General features: G+C 44.9%; 1 protein-coding gene across 1 annotated transcript in view; it reads left to right on the top strand.

Moving 5' to 3' along the window:
- Window positions 1-5,935: 5,935 nt before the first annotated feature.
- ppp2r2aa (protein phosphatase 2, regulatory subunit B, alpha a) overlaps window positions 5,936-18,185 on the top strand; it is an 89,264-nt gene continuing 77,014 nt past the window's right edge. Inside the window, exons 1-2 of the mRNA XM_072485674.1 lie at window positions 5,936-6,130; window positions 6,557-6,634. Of these exons, the coding sequence (XP_072341775.1) occupies window positions 6,124-6,130; window positions 6,557-6,634 (85 nt within the window). The 5' untranslated portion in view covers window positions 5,936-6,123. The remainder of the gene's footprint in view (window positions 6,131-6,556; window positions 6,635-18,185) is intronic.

The raw sequence follows: 18,185 nt of genomic DNA, 5'->3' as shown, positions 1-18,185 counted from the left end.
ATGACAAATATCTCTCCATTAACGATATAGAGAGAGGCTCAATTGCCAAGGCAAATAAAGAGTGAGGAAAGAGGGCAGCCCTGTCTTGTGCCCCTACTGAAGGGAAAGTAATCTGAGTACACAGTGTTCATGCGAATGCTGGCAGTAGGGGCATTACATAACAGACAAATCCAGGAGGTAAATTTATGGTTGAATCCAAATCTCCCAAGAATCTCAAATAGATATTCCCATTCCACCCTGTCAAATGTTTTTTCAGCATCCACAGATACCATAATCTCAGGCTAAGGTGCTGAGAAGGGGGAAAGAATAATGTTTAAAAGACGACTTTTATTGGGGTGACAATTGTCGGCCCTTCACAAAGCCTGTTTGATCCTCCGAAATTATACCAGGGAGGCAAGGCTCCAGCCTGTGCACCAGGACCTTAGCCAACAGCTTTACCTCCATGTTGAAAAGTGGGATGGTTGGTATGAACCGCACTCGGCTGGGTCCCTGTTCCCCTTAAGGAACAAGATGAGTGAGGCTTGAGTGAGGGTCGAAGGCCATGGACCCCGAGACTGTGAATCAGTGAGCATATCCAATATCAATGGTTTGAGCTGTTCCAAGAATTTGTTTGTCAAACTCGACCAGGAAGCCATCAGGGCCCAGTGCTTGGCAGATTGCATCAGCCCAATACATTTAAAAATCTCATCCGTAGTGGGGAATTCAGTTGCCAGCTTTTGTCCACCTCAACAATTGGAATGTGCAGACCATCTAAAAGATCAGCCATGATCAATTTATCTGCAGGTGTTTCTGACTTATACAGGTCGCAGTAATAAGATCTAAAACGCTGCATTGACCTGGAGTAGGGCAGAAACAAGAATGCTGCCGTTATTGCATATCCTCGGGATCTCATGTGAGACTGTTTGCCATTTGAGTTGACGAGCCAGAAGACAACTGGCCTTCTCTTCATGCTCATAAAACGTCCCCTGCAGTGCTGTTGCTGATGCACAGCCTTGCCACTGGACACCAGCTCAAACTGGGTCTGTAATATTTTAAAAATTCAGTGTGGAAATATTCACGATGGACGTGTGAAAAAACATGAAAACCCTTATCATTCGGGTGTAGAAAGTTCCCTGCCATTAAAACTGGAGTGAAAAACCTGCCCAACCCAACCCTTACATAACCTGATCTGTTCCTTGATGCGCAAGTGGATTTTCTGCAAGAAAAAAATATTGGAGTTTAAGCTCTTAAGATGGGCGAATACCCACGACCATCTTACTGGGCATTCAGACCCCAAACATTGCACGTAACCAAGTGAAGTGGAGATCTTCCACCACTCCTCAATCTGGAGGCAGTCATTCCCAAAGAGAGATCCAAACAGGACACTGAAAAGGTAAAGTAAAGAAATCCACCAAAGATGGCTCGACAAAGGAGAACCCACAGGCACTGTCAGTGAACTAACACTGAAATTCCCCCCCACCTCAACAACTCCATCTTGAAATAGTAAAAAAACAATACCTTATCCCAAAACCTACAGTTAACAAAACACAACTAACGACATGCTCTAAGTTCATTCTCACAGACTATTCTGAACAGCAGCAGAAAACCCTCGATCTCCATTCCCGTTAACTAACCCACTTTTTGGCAGGGAGACTCCCAACTGGAAAATAAAACCTCATCCAGCTCACAACACCACGTTTATGTTTAATTATCATGTCCATCAACAACGATGAACAGTGCCATCGAACAATAAACTGATAAAAATAAGAAAGACGGAAGAGCAGAAAACCCTCTATTTGAACCGACAGTATTGTGAGCACACCCAAACCCCGAACATTAGAAAACAAAGTGTAAAATACCTGTCCTCAGGGTCAGAAAATTGATTAAATATCGATTGAACAGTTTCCAATTTGAGCTTTCAAACAAAGAAGACCACATTTTCTGGCATCTTAAAAAAGCGGTCCTTTTCCCCAAGAGTCGCCTGAAGGCGAGCTGGGTAGGTAGGCATTCCAAATCTGACTCAATTTTTATATATAATGACTTTCACTCCCTTAGTCCGCACGTAGATCTTGGTACAGCCTGATGGAATGGCCCTCCCATTTGATATCTCAATGCCCTCTAGCCCAGCAAAGAACCTGTTCCTTTTCCTTGAAGCTATGAAACCGTATGATAACCACCCGAGGCGGATCTCCAGATTGAGGCTTCAGTCACAGAGAGAGATGGGCCCGGTCTAATTCTGGGAGTGATAAGAACATACCTTCCCCCATCATCTTGCAAAACATGCCCCCAAAAATTTATTGGGTTACAGCTCTCCATCCCCTCCCGCAACCACAAAATGGCTCCTGGATCTATTTTCCAGGTCACTCAGTTTAGCCTTCAATTACTTATTACTTTCAACCATCGAAGTAAGATCAGCCTCCAGAGAGGCCTCTAATTATAGCTCCATGAGCCTCAACTGTCTGATTCGTGCTTTCCAAGGCCAAATGAATGGGGACAAGATCTCTTCAATCAATTTTGAGATCTGCCACCGAACTTTGACGGTGTTTCTCTAGTTCACTCGCCAAAATGCGAACGGGATCCTCGACCGTTTGTGGAATTGTCGCAAAGGTAGAACCCACCCCTGCCATCTTACTTCCAGGAGAATCCTGCAAGGTTTCAGAGCCCGTCGACAGATTTTGGCCTGAATCTTTTTTGTTTAGTCTCCCCTGGGTCTCTCCATCAGGTACAAGCTCTGTTCTATTAAATTATGAGGGTTATTGAAAAGTAAACGGTTTGTGGTGCCATAAATGAGGACAAAAGAAAATCAGCTTTCCAACGGGAGCCACCTCGTGTGAGTCCTCCCCTTACATTGCGCCACCAGAAATCTTGAAGGTAGACTTTACCTGGCCACAGTGAAAGTTGGTTTTACAGACCATTCTGTTATTGATGTCAGATTCAACTGATTCTAAAGTATGAACATGACTAAATGAAAGAACTTGCACCCAAATAGCACTGTTCACAACATTAGGATATCCCAACATGCTTTCTAGCCAATGAAGTCCCCATTGAAATTAAGTCTCTGCTATACGGTAAGAAATACAACAGCAATTTGGGCACAGCAAGCTCTCGAACAGCAATTAAATAAATGACCAGATAATTTGTTTTAGTGGTTGGTTGAGAAATAAATATTAGCTTGGATACTGGAGGACAAAAATCCTGCTTTACTTTAAAAAGTGCCCTGGGATCTTTTACCACCAGCTGAGAAGGAAGATGGGACAACCGCTCAACATCTTGTTCAACAGATGACACCTCCTGCACTCCTTCAGTACTGCACTGAAGTGCCAACATAAATAATGTGCTGGATTCTCCATTTGGGAGACTAAGGGCTGGATTCTCCGATTCTGACGACCGGACAAGCAGCGCAAAACGGCCACCGATCCCCCATCTGCTGGGGGGCTAGCAGGCATGCAGCGTAGAGCACCCACCTCTAGCTGCAGATATGGACGGAGAATTGACGGGTCTGTGGCCGCGCATGCGCATGGCACCGGCCGCGTGCGGACCCGGCCTGTGAAATAGTGAACTCCATTGGCCAGGCTCGCCACTGCCAGCCCACCCACACAATTGCCCCCGCCAAAGCCCCCCCTGCCCGTGGATCGGCTCACCCCCCCCCCCCGACTGTGGCGGTGCTGTACTTAGTCCGCAGCCGCCATGCCGAGTACCCCCCAGGTGACGTCCTGAGGCCATTAATACGGTGTGTGGCGTACTCTGTACGCCATTTTGGAGGGGCGGAGCATGACAAAAGTGGCGCTGCCCCCGATTTCGCCGCCAGTGGGGATTCTCCGGCTCATCGCCGAACGTGATTTCCGAGTCGGAGACCAGAGAATCCTGCCCAGTGTTGACGCCAGCGGAGCATGTGTGAATCTTCACGACCGAATATTCGGCCAGAAACCCTCACCAATTCCAATACCGATGAGGGGCTAGCACTGGCACCGAGTGAAACTCCCGCGGACCGTGCCGGAAATAGCCGAAGAATGGCCGGGTCCTGGGGCGCGCATGTGCATAGCTGACAATCTGCATTGACCGCACCATACAACATGGCACAAGCCGTGCAGGAACCCAACCTGCCAACCGTGACCCCACAGCCCACCCCCCGGCCACGCCCCACCAGTCCCCCCAGCCCTAGCAGAAGCCTCCACGGCCAGTGGTACAGATCCCAGCCGAGTGTGGCGGCACTGGACACAGTCTGCAGCAGGCATGCCGGGTTCCCACACGCTCGGTACCACACGTGGCCCGCGCTGTTGGGAACTCGGCCCATTGGGGGCGGAGCATCGTCGGTGGGCCAGCTGATGGCGTGCCAATAACATTGAAACGGCGCACGTCACGATGATGCCGGTTTGGAGGGGGTGGAGCATGGCGGACTACTGTCATAGCAGCACCGGCCCCGATTCCGGTGTCGGAATCCATTCTCCACCTGATTGCTGATCACGATTTTGGCACCGGGCTACGGAGAATCCCGCCAATGTGTTCATGTCCCTGGAGTTGGATTCAAACCCACAACCTTTGGAGGTGTGAGTGACACCACTGAATCTGGGGTGACATCCACAAATCACAGCTGTGGAGAAGCCCCCCTCCACAGAACATGTGTGCTTTCCATCATGTGCCACAATATGCTGTGAAGTGTTCTGCAGTTAAATAGCCTCCCACTGCACATTGTCAGGGCTCAACACTCAAGGAACGGCCACTTGTGCACTTTGAATTTGCATCCCAGTCCTTCCTTCCATTTTACAGCAAGATGAAGTAGTGGAGGATTCAGGGAGTGGCATAACAAGTATGGCAGAGTTATCCTGAATATCCTGCGCAACACATTTCACTCAACCAACATCACTAAAGCAGATTATCTGGTCATTATTGTATTGCTGTTTGTGAGAACATGCTGTGCAGAGATTTGCTATCGCATTTCCTAACATTACAACTGTTCAAACGTATTTCATAGAATTATGATCATAGAATTTACAGTGCAGAAGGAGGCCATTCGGCCCATCGCGTCTGCACCGGCTCTTGGAAAGAGCAACCTACCCAAGGTCCACACCTCCACCCTATCCCCATAACCCAGCAACCCCACCCAACACTGTGGGCAATTTTGGACACGAAGGGCAACTTTGCATGGCCAATCCACCTAACCTGCACATCTTTGGACTGTGGGAGGAAACCGGAGCACCCGGAGGAAACCCACGCACACACGGGGAGGATGTGCAGACTCCGCACAGCCTGTATTTCCTTGCCTGTAAAGCCCTTTGGCATGATGAAAGGTGCTATATAAATGCAGCTCTTTCTTTGTTTTGTGATCTGCGGGTGGTTGACAACAACATTTGACGTTTATATAGTGCTTCTGGAGTAGTACAAGTCTTAAGAGGCTTTAGACGCAGCGTTACCAAACAGAATTCGACACTCAGGCACCGAAGGAGATTGTGTGGACAGATGATCAAAGCCCGTCTGAAGAGGGAGACTTTCAGGGGATCTCAAAATTGAGAAAGAGGGTCAAAGAATCGGAGAGATGCAGGGAGGAATTTCCAGAGTTCAACGCGCAGGCAACTGAAGGCCAATGTTGTGAGCAATGAAAACTGAGACTGGGCGCGAAATCAGAGGAGTGCTGAGATTTGGGATCACAGAGGGAGGAATCTGAAAAGGATGAGATTTTCATTTAAATGACGCATGATCGGATGGGGAAACAATGCAGGTCAGTGTGGCGAGTGGGATTTGAAAATTTGCAGAAGCAAAACCGGGAAAATAACAATCCAAAGGAGAGAGAGACCAAAACATCGCCGTCAATGCTGGCTGGAATGTTGCATCTGATGGGAGACTGAGGCAGTGCTGTGGGCAGGCAGCTCACCCTGGCCCCGCCCCCTTGCTCTTGCTCGGCCCCGCCCCCTTACTCCTGCTCGGCCCCCTCCCTTCCCGCTGCCATGACGTCATTGGAAGATGGCCGGGGCGGGCGCGCCGCCATTTTGAAGGGCTCAGAGAGCGGGGGAGGGCACAGCAGCTCGATTCGAAGCCGATCCGCCGCCATCCTCAGCGAGCGCACCCCGGCCTGTCCGCCTGCAGCTCCGGCCGCATCCTTGGGCATTGCGCGAACGCCTGCTCCCTCCCTGTCCAGCCGCTTCCGCCATGGCAGGTGAGAATTCAAGCAGGGGAGAATGAAGAAACGCAAGTGGGAGTGAACGCTCCCCCCACCCTCTCCATCAGCCCCTTTGGTTCTGGGTTTAAATATAAAGTCCATTTTCCGCTCTCTGTCCCGTCCCCCTCCCCATCCCTTCAAGGCCTGGCGACTTGAATGCTGAACTCATTCCTCCACAGAATGAAGGAAGGGGGCAGGAAAGCAGCCTGGGAGGGACCAAAGCCTTCAACAGCATAAATAATAATTTACAATTCCTGGAGTTTAGTGTGTTGAATTATTTTTAAATCAATGAGAATCAGTCTGAGGCTGGAGAGACCTTTCAGTGTCTCACCACCTACACCTCCACACCCTTTAATGAATGTATAGTTTCATTTTTAAAATTATTCAATGCATGCTATTAATTTTTTCCCTCCATTCATTCAGGAGTTGGAAGTGGTGGCAATGACATTCAGTGGTGTTTCTCTCAGGTGAAAGGGGCTATAGACGACGATGTTGCAGAAGGTAAAAAGGACAATTTATATTCTTGTTTCCTCCCGCCCCCAAATCCCTGGTTACATTGCTTTTTGCACTGGTGTTTTATGGTTTGGGTATTTTTTTTGAAGATTAAAGCGCCTGTTGCAGATTTCTTGGTAGATTTTTTTTGTCTGAGATTCCCAATTTTTGATGAAGGAAGTGCTTGGTGAGACACAACAGATGTCCCAATGAATTATTTGGAAATTAATCTAAATGTGCCCTGAGCTGTTTTTAAAAAAAAATGCTGGATGTGTTGGTTGAGGGTGGGAGGAAGTACGGCATTCAGCAGCTAAGAATGAATCAGTTTTATATTTTGTGGATATTATGCATAGCTGAGGAATATTAATTCATTGTTAAATGTACCATCTTGAGAATGGTTTGTGATTTGCACTTAACAGTTGAGTGATATGAAATACAGTAGGCCTTCAGCTGAAGTAGAACTAAAGTGACTAAAATGCTTCCTGTCGTGGACTCGAGGCATTTTTGTGACACATTCAGTACTCCTCCCATTTTCATTTTGTACAGGTTGAATTAACTGGAGTAGTAAAATTCTGATCTGTGAAAAGCAACAGCATTTTTGTTGTTTTTTGCTGTCCCTTAGATTTTCTGTATGGCAAGGTAGTCTATCAAAAAATAACTAACATGGAGGTGAAGATCCTGGATTTTGGTTCTCATGGACTGTTACAAGGTTTCAAATGGATCTCCAAGCTGATGTATTGGATGAATAAATTGTAAGTTTCAACATTGAGTATTGGTTATAACTACTGGACTATACGTAGATTATTTGGTTTGTACACCCACGAGGCACTGTCATTCCAGTTTTAGTAGACTGTAATGATGGTTGTGGAACTAGTATGGTAACACTTTGGACCATACAACACATATTCTAGGTTACTGTTTTTCCAACTTGGGCTGTGTCGGGCATTTTGTGTGACACCAGGCTGAAGCCCTGGTGATTGCAAATGTCTTATTGGGCTGGTGGTAATTTAAAATGCATTGCACAGCCCACACAGAGGCTTAAGTATGTATCCGAGAAATAAGCTGGGTGATGACACTGGTTTCAATCTGTCAATATAGTTTTATGTAGTGCCCGGGGTATATGAAGTTCCAAGAGGCTTCTGTTAAATTGATCTCTTAAATGGAGTATGAAACATTCCCAAATGTGGTGAGGCCTCATTCTGATTCCATATCCTGTGCAAATATGCAATTATGTTTATTGGCCTTTAGTGTTTGAAGTAGAAGTGAAGTGATGGGTGAATTTAAGACTCGCATCAGTTTTGATTGAAAGGAATCGTTACAGTATTCTGGAGGGAATGATGGAGATTTTTTACGTCCATTCAGTCCTGTGCCTGGGTCAGGCAGGAGTTTATGCTTTGGTCCTGGGGTGGCGCACAATCCAGCAGCAGACTGAACAAAGTGACAAGTGTTAATATGGGGAAAGTACTGTGACCGTGGTCCTGATGCAAGGCATTCTGTCTGTTAGAGTACAGCTGTTAATTTGCATTTATTGATGTGTGCGCACATCTGACTTATTTGCGTGCTGGGATACCAGTGTTTTAATGTTAGGGCTGCCAGGTGGCTTCTGATAAAGGAATCCTTTTGACCCACTTGATCACAATGACCTCCAGAGCACCAACCTAACAACCTGGCTATTATCTTGCTGTTTCTTAAATAGCACATCTGTGTTGGCTGCAATCATCAATCCAAACAACCTGTTTAGCTGTCGATTATCTGTTGCTATGAAGCATCTTTTTGGATAGCAGTGAGAGCTATGGACACAAAAGCATTGAAGGAGGAAATAAATATTACAAAACCAGCATCTCTTCATGCTGGGTGATGTTTTAAGTCATCTCTTCAAACTGCTGCTGCCATTAGTGACAGACCTGCACCTACCAAAATTCGATGCTTGCAGTTTGAGATGACTTCCACACTCGTAAGTTATCAAAGAGGTGAAAGTAACAGGCAGTTCAATTAAACCCAAATACAAACATTTTATGCACACATTATTTCTTGAACCTTATTTGAAATCTTGCTGACAGTGCTTAAAACAGGTCGTTGGAAGGTGTACCTTTGGCATGCCTTTACAGGCTCTGCACTCTGATCTGCAAAATGAGCTTCAGTTATATCGAAGAGATTAGATTAACTGTTCCAATGCAAAGACCGAAAAATGATCAGCATTGCTGGGTGTTACCAACTTGAGGTATCTTATAAGATTGTTGTAATTAAATGCTGTCAGTACGTGATTTCACCATGTTATTTGAGGTAGTTTGGGACACTAAACATAGCGCTGAAATATTGGTGCTCAAGTTATGCTGCATATTCTTGCATCGTTTTGGCTAGTGCTCTGTGTGATTCTACCTCACCAGTGCTGCATGTCTGAATCTATGCAGTGATGTTTATGAACCAACTCTGAACTGTTGGTGTAACTCGATATACCAACCAGACTCTGGACTGAAACTGAGCGGGATTCACTGGAGGTAATAGTCTTCAACCACTTTAGTCTGACACAACATGGAGTAAAATTAAAATGCTTCATGACCTGGTTAATGAAGTGCTCAGACGTCTTGGGCTTCTGGTCACATGGTTAACCCACAGAAACATAATTGAATGTGTACGGAGCAGAAATTCGTTGCTACCAAGTTTTAAACAAGGCCAATGTACCTCTTTCTACCAGGTAAGATTGCTCTAATGGTTGGCAGGTCTGAGTTTTAAGCTTTACAACTTCACAAAGGTATCAGTGATATCTGCTGGGAAAATGCCCTACTTGGCATGATGTGAAACCTGCAGATCAAGTAGTTTCCACGTTCAGTTTTTGGTCTGTGTGAGTCAGCCAATTTTACGGGTGATGCAGATAGCCTCAGTGAACCTTGGTTCAGGAAGGGAAACTAGACTTAGTCAGGGTTCTTGCTCCTGCTCATTATTGAGTGACATGTTTTGGAAAGGGCTTGCTTATTATGAATGAGAAGAAGATTGAGTTTTGCATTGAAGGCACCTGTTGGGAAATAATTGCTCTTTGGGCTCCCGGGAAGGGAATGCTCCATGGCAGTACCTCTGACATGGTATTAAGTCATGCAAGATGTTTGGCGAGAATGCTTTATATAAAATATAACTTCAGAATATTTAAGCTATTTGTGTCCTTCTTCATTGTCTATATAGGAATGTAACAACCTCGTCGCACTGCCGTTATGGGGTTGTCTTCTCTATATTCCAGTTTAGTTGTCCCATTCCAGCAAAGCTGTATTGATGGAGTGTTATCTGCTTCCTGGTGAAGGCGTGTGTCCTGAGCTGGCTGTCAAAAGGAATTGATTGCTCACTTGCTGTTCCCTGTTAACAATATGATATTCACGTTTGTGCTCGACCCCGACTGCTAGCACAGAGACTTGTGGATTGTTGAGGACTTGAGCAGGGTGATTGTGGTGACAATGAATATCTTGTTTTCATTCCATTTTGAGGAGGTTTCTCTGACCAATTTCTGATTCAAGTTGGCATGTTGTTTTTGGGCCAAGTGTGAGCATCTTTATCTCCTCAACTGTCGCACATCCACCATTGTCTTCCTGGAATTGATCAAGCAGTTGTTCAAAGCCAACCTGGTGACGTTTTGGGGCTGAAATTTTGTGATTGAGGCTGTATTAAGTCAAGAGGTTCTGAATCAATGGGGAAGTTTATTTACAAATGCAGCACAAGGAGATGACGAAAAGCTCCGTCAAATAATTCGATTCAAGTGTTTTAAGGAGGCTAGCGAGGTGTAAAATGTGCATGTGAAAGCCAAGTTTTGTTTTGAAATTTGTGAAATTGAAACTTAAGATAGGCCTGGCCTGACTGAAACCCATTTATGTTACTTGATTGTATGAAACCACACTGATTTTCATACTTTTGCCAATTTGTGGAGCATATCCAGCCATATACATTTGATTTGATTTATTGTCACATGTACCGAAGTACAGTGAAAAGTATTTTTCATTATCTCCTTGGGTTGAGTATGCAGAGAATCATTTGCTCTTGAACACTGAACTGCTGGTCGGTGCCCTTCTGTCAGCAGTGGTGACAACAATTTGAGGTAGTCAGATTCCTTATGCAGTATTAAGAACTATCACACCACATTTGGTCATATTGGCTGAAGTATAATCTTTACCCAAGAGTGTTATATACTAAATAAACCCATTTGTGAAGAGGATGAAACAAATATCCCAGTTTCCGTCTTGTACCCAAGATGTTTATTTGCCCTTTAACTGTGCATGGGCATTGCGTTGCATTCCAAATCGGTAGCATGTTAGAAACATATTGTAGTGTGGTTGTTCCAGGACAGCAGTCTGATACTTGTTGAACTCACCTGGTGAGTGCATTTTTAACTGTCATCCTTCTCCCACATGCATTGGTAATACTTGGGAAAAGATTTATGCTCTCCAGGTGAGAGAGTACAGTACATAATGCCACATGGATGAGAATTGTCCCGAGTTCAGTATGCGCAGAGTTTATTATCCTTCGTTAGAGCAGCAGTTGAGGTGCTGCAGTTGGCCGTAACATCTCTGGGCTGGAGAGGTATCAAATCTCTTGGTGTTCATGCTCCTGGTAGCTAACATGCAGCTTCTGCTTCTGCTTGTGTGTGGGTTTGGTTTTGTTTTGGTTGCAGTAGTGGAGGGGGTGCGAGGAGAGGTTCCTCCATATGAAAGAGTTTGAAAAAGCAATGCCTCTTTGCATTAGTATTTTGAAATAAAAATAATAATTGCTTATTGTCACCAGTAGGCTTCAATGAAGTTACTGTGAAAAGCCCCTGGTCGCCACATTCCAGCGCCTGTTCGGGGAGGCTGGTACGGGAATTGAACCTGTACTGCTGGCATTGTTCTCTTTACAAGCCAGCGATTTAGCCCACTGCGCTAAACCATGAATACATGAAATCCACCCCATGATGTAAACTGGGCAGGTTCCATTGTACATGGAGCCAAGGAAAATAAAAACACCTATTTTAAATTGTGTGCAATATAAAGGGATTAAAGTTGGGCAGGACGCACAGCTGCTTCTAGTCAGTGTTCCAGTAAGAAAATAGCATCTGTTCCTGACGAGTGAATTGGAAAAAAAAAATCAACTTTCAGTCAAACTTCTGATGTTTCACCAGGTGAAATATGTCCAATGCCATGTTGCTCTGTTGTAGAAGGCAAATAAATAGCAAGCTTGTGCAGAAGGATTTTTCTCTGCCTTTCTTTTCCTTCCTTACCTTTTAAAATGCTCATTTCTCCCTGGGGCGTGTTTCACAGGTGCAAGTGTTTTTCTGAGTGATAATTCTAATCCATAATTGTTGGGTGTCTTGTGAACCTTCGAAGGAGTGAGGTGACATCACAACAGAACCCGGTCCCATCTTCATTCGAGGTCTAGAAAGCGGTCAGTGCCTTTTCATTAGGAGAGGGACTCCGAGGTGCATTCACAGTTCTCCCCAAATTTAGGTACCTCATGAGAACCTCATCGATGGCAGGTCGGGAAGGAGCATGTGATGGCAATGATGAAATTAAATGCAGACAGTACAAGTGCAGGTTGTCCTGTTTCTCATAAATTTTTGACCAGAGAGCAGTGTGTTTTCCGATTGCATCAAGGTGCCTCAACAGCTGAGAGCGTGGCAAAACCTCAGCAGATCATCGGAAATCGGGGCAGGAATAGGCCATTGTGCCTGATGGGCAATTCAGTACAATGATTGCTGATCTGATTGTGGTCTTAAACTGCATTTTAATGCCTGCTCCTCATAACTGAACTCCCTTGTTGATTAATGATTTGCCCAACTCACTTTGAATATGCCACACAAATATATTGGATGCCAGGATGGTGCAGTGGTTAGCACTGCTACATCACATCACAGTGCCAGGGACCCGGGCTCAATTCTTGCCCTGGGTGACTATCTGTGTGGAGTTTGTATGTCCTCCCCATGTCTGCATGGGATTACTCCGATTTCCTCCAAAGATGTGCAGATTTGGTGGATTGGCCGTGATAAATTGCCCCTTTTGTCCAGCGAAGTGCAGGTTAGTTTATGGGCTTAAAGGGATAGGGTGGGGTAGACGTGGTTGAGTGCTCTTTTGAAGGGTTGGTGCAGACCCGACGGACGGAATGGCCTCCTGCACTGCAGGCCACAGCTTCTCCCTGGGGAAGAGAATTTGCAAGTCCCTTTTAGAAGACAATTCCTCTGTATCTCGTCTGAAATACACAACCCTATATTTTGGAACAATCTCCGAGTTCCAGCTTTCTCCACAAGTGGAAACATTCTCTGAGCATTCACCCTATCGAGCCCCCTCAGAATTTTATTTTTCAAAAATATCACCTTTGCAGCTTAACTTCAGTGAGTTTCAGCCCACTCTTTCCCAATAAGATAACCCCTCTATCCCAGGATTTGGTTTGGTGAAACTTTTTTGAAATGCTCCCAATAGAAGAGTATCCATCAAGTGAGGATACTAAAATTGTGCACAGTCTCACCAACGTGCTGCTGTACAGTTGTAACAAAACGTCCCAACTTGGTATTTAAACAACAATTTCAAGTACCCAATTTATTTTTTTCCATTAAAGGGCAATTTAGTGTGGCCAATCCACCTAACCTGTACATCTTTGGGTTGTGGGGGTGAAACCCATGCAGACATGGGAGGAATGTGCAAACTCCACACAGACAGTGACCCGGGCTGGAATCGAACCCGGGTCCTCGGTGCCATGAGGTAGCAGTGCTAAACACTGAGCCACCATTCCGCCCTACATTCCAACTTGTGTCCTTCACCTATCTTGCAACAAAGGCCAACACTTTATTTGTCTTCTAAATTGCTTGCTGTATCTGCACGTTGTCATGTGAGAGTACATTTAAGAAATGGGTGTTTAAGAAATGTACCTTTAAGAAATGGGTGTTGATCAGTGATGTCAGAGTGTGGGTGGAGCTGGCCTGTCTGTCAGCTTTTTACTTTCGATTTAGGCTGTTTGCGGATGTGTTTTAGTTTCGTTTTCAGTGTTGGAGCTGAAGCCAGACAAAGCAGGTGTACTGCTGTTCTCTGCCATGAAAGGACTATCTCTTGATCATTTGGTGAATTCAGAATTATAAATGTTCTCAGTAGTGAATGTAAACCTAATGTGCTTCTGTTAAAAGGTGTTTCTTTTGACCTCTGGATGTTGTTTGGGAAGTTATTAAGTATTACTTAGTGTTGTATTCTGTGGGGGTTGGATTTAAACTGATGGTTGCTAAGATGTTCACAGTACGTTTTAAAAAGGTTAACTTGAGTTCATAGAATAAACATTGTTTTGCTTTAAAAAATACTTTTCCCTTTCTGCTGTACCACACCTGTAGAGTGGGCCGTGTGCTCCCCATACCACAATCTTTTAAAAGTTGTGGGTCAGGTGAACTCCATGATACACTTTGGGGTTCTCTAAACCCTGGCCCATAACAATGTTAACACTTTGTGATTCATGTACAGTGACACCAAGTCCCTCTGTACTGCAGAATTCTGCAGTCTCTCTACATTTACATGCGACCTCTGCTTTTCTGTTCTTCCTTCCTGAGCGTAAATTGATCTTTTTCTGTTTGGCAGGGTGTGATGAGTGGTATGCCACAGGGATCAGTGCTGCAGCCTCACCCTTTTTGATTTCATATAAGTTTTTTAAATTTAGAGGACCCAATTATTTTTTTTTCCAATTAAGGGACAATTTAGCGTGACCAATCCACATCCCTGCACATCTTTGGGTTGTGGGGGTGAAACCCACACAGACACGGGGAGAATATGCAAATTCCACACGGGCAGTGACCTGGGGCCGGGATCGAACCCGAGTCTGCAGTGCCTTGGGCAGCAGTGCTAACCATTGTGCCCCCTTAATCTCATATAAATGACTTGGCCGAAGGGACTGAAGTATGGTTGCTAAATTAGTTGATGACATGAAAGATAGGTAGGAAAGTAAACCGTGAAGAGGACGTAAGGAAGCTACAAAGGGACATAAATTAAATGAAAATCGCTTATTGTCACAAGTAGGCTTCAAATGAAGTTACTGTGAAAAGCCCCTAGTCACCACATTCCGGCGCCTGTTCGTGCTACTGGCCTGCCTTGGTCTGCTTTCAAAGCCAGCGATTTAGCCCTGTGCTAAACCAGCCCCTGTAGGTTAGATTGCAGGTTAAGTTCACGGGCAATAATCTGGCAAACGCAGTATAATGTGGGCAAATAGGAAATTGTCCTTTTTGGCAAGAAGAATAAAAAAGCTGCTTATGGCAGCTAAGGTGTGGCAGAATCTGGTTGTCCCAGTGTATGAATCACTCAAGGTTACAATGCAGGTGCAGCAATCAATTGTTCCAATTTATTGTGAGACAAGCTGATCACAAAAGTAGGCAGGTTATGCTCCACTTATACAGGGCATTGGTGAGAACACATCTGTAATATTTTGTACAGTATTGGTCTCCTTATTTTAGGAAAGATGTAAATATGTAAGAAGCAGTTCAGAGAACATTTACAACATAGATCAGGAATAGGCGGGTTTTCTTATGAAGAAAGGTTGGGGAGGTTATGTTTGTATCCACTAGTATTTAAGTCGGAGTGTCTTGATATAAACCTTTATGATTCTGAGGGGTATCGACATGGTGGTTGCGGAGAGGATGATTCCTCTTGTCTAGAACTAGGGGTCACTGTTTAAAAATAAGCTGTCACTCATTTGAGACGGAGGTGAGGAGAAATGTTTTTTCTGAGGGCCAAGAGTCTCTGGAACTTTCTTTCTCCAAAAGACAGTGGAAGCAAAATCTTTAAATATGTGTAAGGCAGGTGGATTCTTGATTCAAAAAGCAAAGGGAGTGAAAAGTTAGCGGGGAGAGGCAAGAATGTGGGGTGAGTTTTGAGGATCTTACTGAATGGCGGAGAAGGCTCAAGGGGCCAAGTAGCCGACTCCTGCTCTGAATTTGAATATTCATATTTAGGTGTGCCTCATGTTTTTCAAAATTGTAATCAATTTGGCCACTCGCTATATCTCTAGCCCATTACAACCTCTTTGTATCCTCCTCACGGCTCGCTTTCCTACCTATCTGTATCGTCAGTAAGTTTGGCAGCACAAAAGTTGGCCCCTTGATCCAAGTTGTTAATGTAGGTCATAAATAGTTAAGGCCCAGCACTGATCTCTGTGGCACTCCACTCATTACAGTTTGCCAACCTGAAAATGATCCATTTATCCCGACTCTATTTGCTGTTAGCTAATCAATCTACAATGCTTGCCAATCTATCGCCCTCAGCACAGTGATCTCCTATCTTGTGCACCCTTTTATGTGGCACCTTGTTGAATGCCATTTGGAAATACAAATGCACTCCATCTCCTGTTTTAAGTTGTCCGTTTGTACATCCCGAAAGCATTTTTATAAATTTGTCAAACGCCATTTCCCTTTTATAAAATGATGTTGATTGCTTGATTATATTATGATTTTCTAAATGTCTTGCTACTATCTCATTAATAATGGGTCCTAGCATTTTGTGATTGACAGATGTGAGGCTAACTGGCCTGTAGTTTCCTACTTCATGTCTCCCTAATTTCTTGAGTAGGGGTCTCAAATGGTTGGAATCTTTCCAGAATGTGGGGAATTGTGGAGGATTGCAACCAGTTCATCCACAATCTGTGCAGCAACTTCCTTTTATACCTTTGGATGTAGGCCATCAGGTACAGAACACTTGTCAGTCTTTAGGCCAAGTAATTTTCAGCATACTTTTTTTTCATGACAATGATTGTTTCAAGTTCTTCCCTCTCTTTGCTTCCCTCACAGCCCCCTGCTTTCCTATTGCTCTTGAGATGTATTTTGTGTCTTCACAGGTACAAAATACCTGCTCAAAGTTTCTGCCATTTCCTGGGATTAAACTATGTGAAAGTTACAGTGCAACTAAGCAAATTACCTTTTGTGTTACATAGCTTTCACGCTGAGCAAGTGCAGGCAATGATCATCTCCATCAAGAGAGAGAATCTGACTCTTTCCCCATGATATTCAATTCATGACTATGGCTGAATCCCCCACTATAAACATTCTGGAGAGTTGGCGTTGACCAGCCATTTAAATCCTGTGACGTCAAGAGCAGGTCAGAGGCTGGAAATTCTGCTGTGAGTAACTGGCCTCCTAACTCCTCAAAGCTTGCCCACAATCTACCAGGCACAAATCAGGACTGTGATGGAATCCTATCCACTCAACCGGATGAATACATCTCCAACAAAACACAACAGGCGAGACACCATCTGGGACAAAGCAGTTGCTTGACTGGCACCCCATCCATCTCCCTCTTCAGCACTGACGCACAGTGGCAGAATTGTACACCATCAACAATGCACCACAGAAACTCACCAGGGCCTGTCAAGACAGCATCTTTCCAAACCATAACCTCTACCACTGGAAGGTTAGAGGTAGCAGGTGCATGGGAACACTACCTGCAAGTTCTCCTGCAACCCCATATGACACTGAAAATAGAACGTTATCGCCGTTCCTTCACTGTCTGGGTCAAAATCCTGCACTAGTTCCCGAACAGCACTGCAGGTGTTCCTACACCAGATGGACTGCAAAGGCGGCTCACCACTCCCTTCTCATGGGCAATTAGGAATGGGCAATAAATGGTGGCCTTGCCTCCGATGCATACATTCTGTGAAACAATAAATAATAACACGTGATTACTGTACATGTAGAACTGTGCAGTTAACTTGGGCAAACCTAGACTGAATCGGTCAAAAGTAAAATCCCTTTCCCTATAGCTGAACTTTGCTTACTTGACTATGTCAAGGCATCCTGAACCGTGGATTTATGCACTTGTGGACTCGACACCAACTTCTGAACCTTCCTTAAGGAACCTACCTCATCCTGGAAAAGGCCAGTCCTGGTAGAGTGCTGCATCTCTGGATATGGTGCCTTGTCCTGGGACCTTGCATCTTCCCCAGTTCTGGATGATGCCAGCTCGAAGTTCAGTAAAAGTCAGGAAATTTAGAATGTTACTTTCCTGCTAGATATGGTGAGACTACTGAAGACTGGGTGCTTTCCCCAACGAGATATTGGTCTGTGGAAAAAGCCACTTTGATGTTGCTTCTGCGTGTGTAATACTCCACAGAACCCCAACAGGCAGAATTAGGCCATTCTGCACCCCCCTCCGAAAGAACACACAAACTGTCCCTCCCCAGCCTCCTAACCCTGTGCATTGATAATGGCCAATCCACCTGACCTGCCCATGTTTGGACTATGGGAGGAAACCGGAAAACCCAGAGGAAACCCATGCAGACAAAGGGAGAAGGTGCAAATTGTACAGTCACCCAAGGCCGAAATCGAACCTGGGTGCTGTGAGGCAGCAGTGCAAACTACTGTGCCACTCAAAGTCAACAGTTTTGCTGCCAAGTTTTTTACTTTTTAACATGGAGCCAAATTTTGTAGGATGGCTTGTGATTCATATGTCAAGTTATGCAAAAAACAGCAATGTTCAAAACAATCTACAAAATCTCATTTGTAAGCGCCTATCAGTGCTATTGAGGAAGTTTGCTTGTTTGGGGTACAATGGTGGTAAATATGAGGTCATCCATTTTGGGAGGAAGAACAACC

This window comes from Scyliorhinus torazame, chromosome 20, assembly GCF_047496885.1.
Source record: "Scyliorhinus torazame isolate Kashiwa2021f chromosome 20, sScyTor2.1, whole genome shotgun sequence".
NCBI lineage: Eukaryota > Metazoa > Chordata > Chondrichthyes > Carcharhiniformes > Scyliorhinidae > Scyliorhinus > Scyliorhinus torazame.
This window is presented reverse-complemented; position numbering and strand designations above follow the sequence as displayed.